General features: G+C 45.9%; 2 protein-coding genes across 4 annotated transcripts in view; one reads left to right on the plus strand and one right to left on the minus strand.

Annotated features, from left to right (window-relative positions):
• Positions 1 to 2,998, minus strand: part of HSF2BP (heat shock transcription factor 2 binding protein) — a 152,878-nt gene extending 149,880 nt beyond the window's left edge. Inside the window, exons 1-2 of one of the 2 annotated variants that reach the window (XM_003798077.1) lie at positions 2,921 to 2,956; positions 1,637 to 1,787 (exon numbers count right to left, since the gene is read on the minus strand). In XM_003798077.1, coding sequence (XP_003798125.1) covers positions 1,637 to 1,787; positions 2,921 to 2,956 — 187 coding nt within the window. Of the gene's footprint in view, positions 1 to 1,636; positions 1,788 to 2,920 lie in introns of both variants that reach the window. The other variant, XM_003798078.1, reaches the window with a different exon arrangement.
• A 2,668-nt stretch (positions 2,999 to 5,666) lies between these two features.
• The window catches only part of RRP1B (ribosomal RNA processing 1B), a 29,190-nt gene continuing 24,021 nt past the window's right edge, over positions 5,667 to 10,835 (plus strand). For both annotated transcript variants that reach the window (XM_003798079.3, XM_012810338.2), the window contains exon 1: positions 5,667 to 5,909. In XM_003798079.3, coding sequence (XP_003798127.1) covers positions 5,780 to 5,909 — 130 coding nt within the window. In that variant the 5' untranslated portion in view covers positions 5,667 to 5,779. The remainder of the gene's footprint in view (positions 5,910 to 10,835) is intronic.

Below are 10,835 nucleotides of genomic sequence, written 5' to 3' on the forward strand. Positions count from 1 at the left end.
AAAAAAAAAAAAAAAAAAAAAAAAATTTAAAAAAGTCTGCTAAGCAGAGAAGAGTAAATTGGCAAAGACTAAGAAGAAATTACCAGAGAGATGGGGGTGACACAGGCAAATGCACAGCCTGGGGAAGGCCTGTGCTATGAGGCTAAGTTTCTCAAAGTTGGACTTTGATCAAGTCATCACAGACTCACTTGTGGCCCTGACTTTGTTTTATTTTAAGAAAGGGACTGATTTCCAAACACTGACCCATGCTTACTCACTCACAAGACCCTGGTATTTTTCAAATACCAGTTTAGTAATTTACAGTGACAAATATAACCAACTACCAGACTCACATACTCTGCTACTAGTCAGCACTCCTAAAGTTAAATGCAAAAGGAATGATTAATTACTCTCAAAAGTTGATGGATAAGCATGAGATCAGAACTAGAGAAATTAAGAAGTCAGTAACAGGGCCTTGGCCACCAAAGAACATCCAGCAGGGTCCCAAAAATAAACAGAAATCAATGCTTGTGTTGAGACCTTACAGAGGGGAGAGCAAGAATAAGGGAACCCACAAGAGATGGTGAACCACCAGAGACTAGCAATAGCACTACAGCTAAAGGGCAGGGGGAGAAAATGGCCTTGCTGCAAGTCCAGCAAGAGCGGGCACTGTAGAGGAGGACACCTAGCAGGAGTCCTAGTTGTGGAGAGATGCAGCAAAGCAGGGAAGGAGCATGAGAAAACACCCCCAACTCTAACCACCCAGCATGCCCTCCATTGGTGAGCCCCACTAGCAGCCAGTATGGGAAGCAGGGAACCCTGTCACTGGAGTCCACCTCCCAGAGTATACCACAAGGTACAGAAAAGGAAAGGAGATCTGAGGTCTCTAAAGACAATATAAACACCTCAGGAAGCTACGGTAACCAGGAGCATTCTCTCTTCTGACTGTGGCTAGCCCATTGATCAGACACACTTAAGCAAGAGAGTTAACGTATCTGTACTAAAGCTACGAACACTACCTAACACTCCCCCTAGATGTACCTTTCCTAGAGACCACACAATGATGGCTAACAGTCAAATGCAATTCAGTGAATTAGTCTTACCTACCAAAGGCTGACTTACTCATAATTCAGCTTCCACCAGGCAAGGACTGAATCAATCTAAGAAAATCTTCAAGAACTTCAATAGGCTCCTAACATATGGCTCAGTTCAGATCTCAAAAATGTGAATGGACTAGTCCTACCAAGCCTGAACTTAAATCAGTATTAAAAACTTAATTGCCGGCCCACCCAGAGACAGCCAGCTGTTTCCACAGACACAGTTAATTCCGTGTAAGGCTTCCATGTGGCAAAAAAAGGATATAATTTTTAGAGATTCTGAGGTATCAAAAGTACAAAATTCTTCTGCCAATGAACACAGCAGATACAAAGAAGCTGGTTATAGATATTCCAGAAAACCAGCAAATTTTCCTCCACAACCAACTCACATGTCCAAGTCATTCATTCCTTAGGTTTTATCTGACTTTTCCAAATGTAACTGTAAGGACTGCAATAGCACCTTAAAATGTATTTACAATTACTTCACAGTTATTTACCTAAGGTAAATCTGCCAGATTACTGTCAACCACCAATGATTGCTAAAACGAAGTAAGACTCACTTTTTTCTACAATCTTTAATTTCTGGAAGCTTTCCAGAACTTCCCCATTTAGTATTCTCGGTAAGAAGTCCCGAATTTGCATCACTTCAGTTGTCAGCCGTTCCAGGTCCTTCTTTCTGACTTTAACAAATTCTTCTTTAGTTCCCATGGGCTAAAAGAACAAGCGTATTTTAAGATTACACTTCTCTTTGTATGATCACAACAGCCCAAATCAATCTGCTTCCATTTCCTTCATGTCTGTGTTCATGGCTTCAAAAGCACGTTTTTCCCCATGAGCCCTCTGCTACAAGCATTCTGTAGATTTCACACATACCCAGACATGTGCGAACCCAGGACATTTTGAGCTGACGCCACAGCTTTAAAAATGATGGCAGAGTTTTTTTTTTCATTATGTGCAAACAAAAGCCCTATTCCTAAAGGGGAAGGAGGAAGGAAAAGATAAAAACCACCTGCAACATTTTCCTTAACCCTGTCAGGCCGAGCTAATCAGCAAGAAAAGAAAGGGCTGGGCGCAACGGGTCTCTCCACAATCCCAGCACAATGGAAGGCCGAGGCGGGAGGATTACTTGAGCTCAGGAGTTTGAGACCAGCCTGAGCAAAGCAGACTCCATCTCAACTAAAAACAGAAAAACTATCCGGGCGTCGTGGTGGGCGCCCGTAGTCCCAGGTACTCAGGAGGCTGAGCCAGGGGATCACATGAGCCCCCGAGTCTGAAGACGCTGGGAGCCGCGACGCCACAGCACTCTGCTGAGGGTGGCAGAGTGAGGCTCCGTCTCCAAAAACACAAAAAAGAAAAAGCAGCCACCCTCGCTGGACCCCTCCTCGGCAGGCCAAACTCTCTTGGTCATCTCCCCGAACATTCACCCCAACCCCTCCCTCATCAGTCAGCACACTGGGCGCGGGGTCCACCAGGGCCGCGGGGTCCAGGGCAGGGCCAGGGTCGGAACCGGGGCTGGCTCCACAGGCCAGACGCCTTTTCCGGAAGAATCGCTCCAGACCTGGCGCTAACCCGACGCACGGGGCCGGGGCTGCCCAACAAGGTCTGGGCTCCGAAGGGCAGAGGGCACGGAGAGAACGACCACCGCTCGCGCTCCCACAGGCCCGGCCCGCGGAGGTTTGGGGCAGAGGGCGCCTCAGGCCCAGGCCCACCCGCTTCGGCCCGTGAGAAGGCCAGGCCCCGACCACGCGACAGCGGGCAGTTGCCGAGCACATCAGCCAGGCCCTGAGAGGGGGCAAAACGCGACCACTCGGACTCCATGCGGCGGTCTGGGCCTTCTTACTGACCCGGCAATCGTCCTCCGCGCCACCGGCCTCGCCCATGGCCGCAGCGACCCCAACCCCGAGCGCCTGCGCAGCGGCGTGCCCTCTAACCCCTCACGTCGGAAAGAGCGGGAGCACGCCCTCGCTGGGACCAGAACGGACAGCCGCGAGGCTCAAACCTCGTAGAGATCGCGCCGCGTTCTCAACTTAAGACACAAGGGTGGCTTCGGTGAGATCTGTTTCTCCTTTTCTGGCTTAGCTGGGATTTGAAACTTGTTAACTGCGAAGTATAAGGAAAGAGAGACCCTGGTGTAAATGTCAAAAATGTCGAATCCGTCATTCCTGTTAGGTGAGGACTAGACAAGGGAAACGGCGTTGAATCGAACTCGCAGCACCTTCGTGCTAAGGTTGGACGCACGTTGACAGAGCACCTGGGAAAGGCCAGATAACTGCGTGCAAGAATTAAAGACAACCACCCTTAAAGGACACAAACTACACTTAGAAGGAAGTGACAACACAGACACCGTGCAGTGGCCTGGGCCTCCTTACTGACCCAGTAGTGGTCCTCGGCGCCACCCGCCTCGCCCATGGCCGCGGTGCTTCTAATTATTCGTTAGATGGAATAATTCAGTGTTTGCAGACAGCAGTGTACTGTACTCTGGAGATAGACAATCAAAATACCCTGACTTGATGACCACGCATTCGTTTCACATGTGCCTCATAAACCTCTACAACCTAAAGAAATAGAAATAAGATAACCACTCCAAGTTTGGAGGAGTCACCTCGTCTATTAACTTGCCCCAACACGCCTGCTGAATCCACAAGATTCCACGCAAGTTATTGCACAACTGCCGGCCTTGCTTCCCTTCCAATTCTGCTGGAACTGGCCAGCAGAGCACTGCTCACACTTCCCTGGAGCTGCCAGCCAGGACAACCCTTACACACCCTTACACACTAGCTCCAGAACGGGAGGAACTGCCCCTCCATCTGCCAAGCAGACCCCAGTGATAGCCTGTCCTCAACCCTCAACTCCGCCTGGGGGCTACCAGGCAGTTAAAAATTCCTGCCTGGAGATCGCAGGACACCACTGGCCAGTGGGCTTGTTAACTGTGCTTAAAGATCCTAGACCAGACCAGGCACAGTGGCTCATGCCTCTAATCCTAAAATTTGGGGAGGCTGAGGCAGGAGGATCCCTTGGACCAGCCCTAGGCAACATAGCAAGGCCCTGTCTCTACAAAAAAATAAAAATTAACAGGCAGGGCGGCACCTGTGGCTCAAAGTAGTGCATTGGTCCCATATACCAGAAGCGGTGGGTTCAAACCCAGCCCCAGCCAAAAACTGAAAGGGCCGTGGTAGTCTGCGCCTGAAGTCTCAGCTACTCGTCAAGCTGAAGCAGGAGGACGCTGGAGCCCCAGAGTCGGAAGCTACAGAGAGGACCAGACATCCGGCTTTTGGTGGGACAGTTCTGATATTTAACAGTTTGTCCCACATCCCCGCAGCATTTTTAACAAGTCCTGACTTTTGGAAAGAATGCACGACAAGCTAGGGAAGGGAATAGACGGTTTTCGGCTGCCACGTGGCTATTTCACCAGGATATGAGTTTTATATTTTTGTTAGTTTTATAACGTTAAACTTTAATAACAAATAATTGATGAGAACTGATTATCGAGAACTGCTTATCAAAGTTCGCATTGTTGATCAGTTGTTAGAATTCAACCACCATTGTTTGGACTTCATGAACAATGGCATTGGCAATGACGAAAACATTTTATAACTGTCTCAGATGATACACATCGTACTGCGTGCTAGTGCTAGTTAAACAAGTGATGTCAACAAATCAGCTATTCAGATAATTTAGGTAATTTATTTCATGAATTTAGCAGCCAGTACTCATATTATTTATATTTTATAGTGGCAGCAAAAAGTCTAGCCCTGGCCTTGAAAGTGACACGACTTATGAGTTATCATTATTAAAAAATATATTGATAAGGAAAAGGCTAAATCTTGGGCATCAGCAAAAATCACAATAGAGAACAAATGGTTAGAAATATTTCATCATTTTGAAACAAACCATGTTCCATACAATAATGCACTAAAACTTGTGGGATCCGCGCTGTCCTTACCAGGAACTAATGCTGCGACTGAATACATTTTTTTCTACGGTAAAGTGTGGACATCAGAAAAATCACAATTAAGTGCTGAGACTTTGAAAGCCATTTTATATGTGAAATATAATTTAACAAATTCTTGTGAAATATTTCATGACCTTTTAAACAACAATAGCAATCTACTAAAAAAAAATCACTCAAATGAGAAATATGCCAAATAATAAAATAATACTATACATAATTTTTAATGTATTATATTTGTAAATTGTACTTATATTGAAATTAAAAAATATATATTACAGTACTATTTTTGCATTCTATGAAAATTTTTGTTGCTCCATATAGACCAAATTTTTAATTAAGCACCCACCCCCCCACACCCATCAATGGTGTCCTGCTTTACCAATGTTAAAATCTGGTCACCTTAATATGATCACCCAGCTACACTCCAGCCTGGGCGCCCAGAGCGAGACCCTGAGTCTAAGAAATTAATAAGAAAAAAGATCCTAGAGCATTTACAACCAGCCGGGCGTCTCTTCCTGGCCGTGACCCAACCCTGGCTAGACTCCCCCTCAACCGCCCTGGCCACCCTAGGAAGCGCAAGGCGCGCGAAGGCTGGGCCAGGCCGCCCTGCAAGCCGGCGCCTTTGTGACGCCATCAGGCCGCGCGCGCCGCCTTATGCGCAGTCGCGGCCCGGACGCCTCGGTGCAGCGGCGCGCTCTACTGTGGGTGGCGGTCCTCGGGCTGCGCGGCTGGGGATGCTCCAGCGGGCGCGATGGCCCCTGCCATGCAGCCGGCCGAGATCCAGTTTGCTCAGCGGCTGGCATCCAACGAGAAGGGCATCCGGGACCGGGCGGTGAAGAAGCTGCGCCAGTACATCAGCGTGAAGACGCAGAGGGAGACAGGTGGGCGCCAGCGGCGGTCAGTCGCGCCACATGGCGGGCCAGGGCTGGGACCGCGGCGGAGCACACCCAGGGAGCCGGGGAGGGAAGGCGGCTTGCACCTGTCATGCATTGACTCTTGATACCGTCTGTGCTCTGTGTGTCCAACTGGGGGAACCGCTTCCTTCTGTGCCCCAGTGTGCCGTTTCACAGTCGAGGAAACTGGCGCCGAGGATTTCAGTAATTTGGGAAAGCACCGTTACCGGGAAGGTTGAGAACAGACTTAGGTCTGTCAGATTCCCAAACCTGCACCTTGAATCCCTGCGCTCATCCTGATTTGCTCTAGTGTGAGGCACGGCATATAGGAAAGAAGATAGAACTCCAGCCCTCGGAGACCTCTTCGTAGTAAAGCTGCGGGAGGCGGGCGCAGGCAAATAACGTAGAGCTTGTGTAAAAGTAATAAAAGGAAAAGTGAAGGGGGGAGCTCCTCTGCATAGGCTGTTCCGGGAAGCTCTTCATGGGGGTGATGTTTACTGGAGGTCTGAACGGAGAAGAGAGGAAGCCCGCCACGCAGAGGCAGGGCAGAGTTCAGCGTGACTGTGGAGGAGGAGGATGTTATATGAAATTTGAAATGTAGGCAGTAGCCAGTTCACACAAGGTTTTGTAGTTTAGATTCTGCTGGTTAAGGATTTCATTAACTTCATACAAAATGTGTTCTGTAAAGGTACAAGCTACAATGCGGGAAAGAGATTTGTTTTCTGTTGCAGTGACAAAGTTAGTTTAATTTCGGTACTGCTGATGCTAATACGTTAGGAATCTGCTTAAAAGAATAGATAGTATCTCCCCCCATTACTGACGTTCACAGACAGTTTATTTTATTATGAAGAGAAACTACAGAAGACTACCCCAAAGAAAGGAAAATATACTTTGTGGGAAGTCTGTTAGAAAGAGGAAAGAAGACCAGAATTGCTAACTTGGATTCTGTTGGAAATCTCCCTGAGGGATTTCATTTACTCTGGAGGTTCCAGGTATCTCATATATACTGATGGTTCCTAACCCTGAATTGCTAACTTGGATTCTGTTGGAAATCTCCCTGAGGGATTTCATTTACTCTGGAGGTTCCAGTATCTCATATATACTGATGGTTCCTAACCCTGAATTGCTAACTTGGATTCTGTTGGAAATCTCCCTGAGGGATTTCATTTACTCTCGAGGTTCCAGGTATCTCATATATACTGATGGTTCCTAACCCTGCATTGCTAACCCAGCCCTTTCCTACTTTCAGCTCACATGTGCCCTGCTAGCCCAGCATCTCCTTCTGCACCTCACACCCAGAGACCAGGAATGACTCATTTCTAACCCCTAAAATCTGTTCTCTGGTGCTGCTGCTCCTCTGCCGCTTGTGCTGTCTTCTTTAGTTTGCTGGTTTCCACCGTCCACTCAGACCCTAGCCAGACACATGAGGTTGTCCCAGGTTCCTCTCCTCAACTCATGCTCTACCCCGGCCTACACGCAGTGTCCCTGAATCCTACTTCCTTCACCTCCTAAAATATTCTTTTCTGATCGTAGGACTCTTTATGTCTCCTGGACATCTGTTCCTGGTTACTCCCTAACAGATCTCCTTAACTCCATCTGTGTCCTCCACAAACCAACTGAGGGGCATCTTCCTAAAACACATCTGATTGTGTCATCACCCTTGAAATTCAGGGTCTGCAGGTCCACAAGCTATCCTCAGCTTGAGCCCCTATGTGTCTGCTTCATGCTCCACCCACGTAACAGTCCTGGTTCCTGGTATACAGCACACTATTCATTTCTCACCTCTCTGCCTCTACTTCTCCTGTTACTTTGCAAAGAATCCCACCCTTTCTTCACTTCCAGTATTCAAATCAACACCACTTGCTCTAAACTGGTCTAGGATTCAAATATCCAGTACATCTGTCTTGTGGCACTGAGCTATGTTGCTTAGCAAAAGCACATCCAACCATGTGAGAGGGCCTGGTAGTGCCCAAGAACAGACTGGATGCAATACATGTGAGGCAGAGGTAGACAGACAGAGGCTGTGCTCAAGCCCCTTTGGTGAGCAGGCCCAGGTTCTACAGGGCCTTGAAGCCAGTCACTTTATACTGGTGCTGCTGGGCCTGCCTGGTTAGGACCACCATGTCCAGGGTTACCTTACGCCTCTTGTTCACCACAATATCATGCTTGGAGTATGGTCGGCTTTCAAAAAATAATTTTGCAGAGTAACTATCACAGAAAGTTATAATGGGACAAGAGAAAACCAGTCTCTGCCACAGCTGTGCTGTGCACTATCAAAATAGAAATGCGAATTTGGGAACAACTTGGCCTGACATTTGACTCTCATTAACAGTCTCACATCTTTTTGTATCTTAGGCATGAAAAGGAAATCTGAGATTTTACTGAAATATGTAGCTGTCCCTCAGCAGTGTATAGACAGCTTTGTAATTTTGAAAACAAATTGGAAATTTGGAACTGCTTGAAGTAACGATATTGCTCTTGTGCTTTAACTGTTCATGTTGAGTAGTTAAATACTCACAGTCATGAAATAATCACTGTCCATGGTTTTAGTTCATGAGGGTTCATTTGTCTCAATTTATTCATGCATTCATATGTGCAGCGAACATTTATGGAGTACCATCTGTGTGCTATTATTAATATGTATACTACTCTTGGCACTAGGAATACAGTAAAGAACAAAATAGACAGTCCCTGCCTGTCTTATCAGTTCTGCAGTATTAAACATTTAACATCTACTAAAATTGGGATGCTTCTTAAAACTAGCCTTGTGACAGTTTGATTTGTATTACTGCTCTCTTTAGTGGCATATAAACTAACAGTACGTCTTACAGTTGATGGTATCTTAGATTCAGCGTAGGAGATTGAAGAAATAAGTGTGTGTGTTTTTTTCATACTGATGGGCTTAGAGCTCTGTTTACCCAAGAGTCCTAATAAATAGGAACTGTAGATATTTTGACACCAGGGTTGATTAGACTGTTACTCTTTACCACCCTATCAAATGGCTCCTTTCATGGTGAGAGTAGCTGTTAGATTTGCTCATTTCAAAACTTACTGGTATTTAACAGCTACACATGCCTTCATGTTCATCTCATTCATTTTGAAAGAACTAAATCTATACTGTACTGTCAGAAACTTAGTTGTATTAAGTTTTAAAAATTTAGCCTCAAAAAGAAAAGATTGATCAAGAAACAACAGTAGAGTGAAACTGCTTTAGATAATGTATTTTGTCTTTCAGAGTTTTTTTTGGTTTTTTTGTTTTGTTTGAGACAGAGTCTCAAGCTATCATCCTAGGTAAAGTGCTGTGGTGTCATATAGCTCACAGCAACCTCCAACTCTTGGGTTTAAGTGATTTTCTTGCCTCTGCCTCCCAAGTAGCTGGGACTACAGGCACCTGCCACAATGCCCAGCTACTTTTTTAGTTGTAGTTGTTATTGTTATTTGGCAGGCCCAGCTGGATTTGAACTTGCCAGCTCTGGTATATGTGGCTGGCGCTGTAACCACTGAGCTGCAGGTGCCAAACCAAGCCTTTCAGAGTTTTGAAAGTAATTCAGTAATGAGCACTTCTCTCTTTCACATTGAATGCTTAAAATTGGTACCTTGTTTTTACCAACTAAATTCCTAGCTGCAAACAGTGATGTAATATATATATGTATATGCATGTGTGTTTTAAAAGGGAAAAAAATTTTGATAGACAATGGGAAGAGAAAGCAAGGCAGTTACTGTAGTAATATACAGCAGGTGAATAGCGCTGTACTGTGTGGTGCTTCTCATACATGTTCTTGGTTTTTACCCTAACCATAAACCTTACACATGTTCTATTTAAGGGAACTGAACCCCAAAGGTTAGTTGACAGTTTTCTGATATTGTACACTTGTCAGTAGCATGCTGGGGCCTAGACAAGAATCAGTTTACACTCTATTTTGCTGCCTCCTAGAGAAGACATGATAAATATTTTCTCTTGCCCAGCTCCCCTTTTTCCCACTGACCAGACTCCATTGGCCCTCTGTGCTGAAATTTGCAGTTTTTCATTGCAGAAACCTGTTAGCACATCATTATATCTTTGTTGTCCTTTGCCCACAGTAGAGGTGAGTTGTCCAAAGATATTGGGCATATCACATATCCCTTTTTTTTTTTAAACACTCTCTCCATTGCCCAGGGTAGCCTGCGGTATTGTCATTGCTCACTGCAACCTCAGACTCCCTGGGCTCAAGCAATTTTCCTGCCTCAAGACTCCCGAGTAGCTGGGATCATAGGTGCATGCCAGCGAGCTCAGCTAATTTTTCTATTTTTTGCATAGATGAAGTCTTGCTCTTACTCAGACTGGATTATCCCCTACTTAACTACACCTTACTGATAAGAACCATGTGGAGATAAATGTACACAATGCCAGCAGTGGCTCACACCTATAATCCTAGTATTTGGGAGGCCGAGGCAGGTGGATTGCATGAGCTCACAGGTTCGAGACCAGCCTGAGCCAGAGTGAGACCTCTTCTCTAAGAATAGCCGGACACTGTGATGCTCCTGTAGTCCCAGCTGCTTGGGAGGCTGAGGTGAGAGAATTGCTTGAGCCTAAGAGTTTGAAGTTGCTGTGAGCTGAGATACCACGGCACTGTACTGTGGCATCATAGTTGACTGTCTCAAAAAAAAAGTACACGATGCTATTCTTTAAAGTAAGTAAGGCCAGAATCCATGATGTGCTGCCATTTGGGCGACAAAAAAAAAAATCATACGCGCAACTATGATTTTTTTGCACTACATGTATCTGTGCTGTAAATACACAGAAAATATCTGGAAAAATTGCTAATCAGACATGTATGAGTGGTCCCTTTGGGGAGGGGACTGGGGTTCAGAAGGCATTGAGCATGCTAACTCATGACTATAACTGATAGTGGCATACAGGTTCTTTTTTTTTTT

Source organism: Otolemur garnettii, unplaced genomic scaffold, assembly GCF_000181295.1.
Source record: "Otolemur garnettii isolate 467f Iridium unplaced genomic scaffold, OtoGar3 scaffold00128, whole genome shotgun sequence".
NCBI classification, from domain to species: Eukaryota; Metazoa; Chordata; class Mammalia; order Primates; family Galagidae; genus Otolemur; species Otolemur garnettii.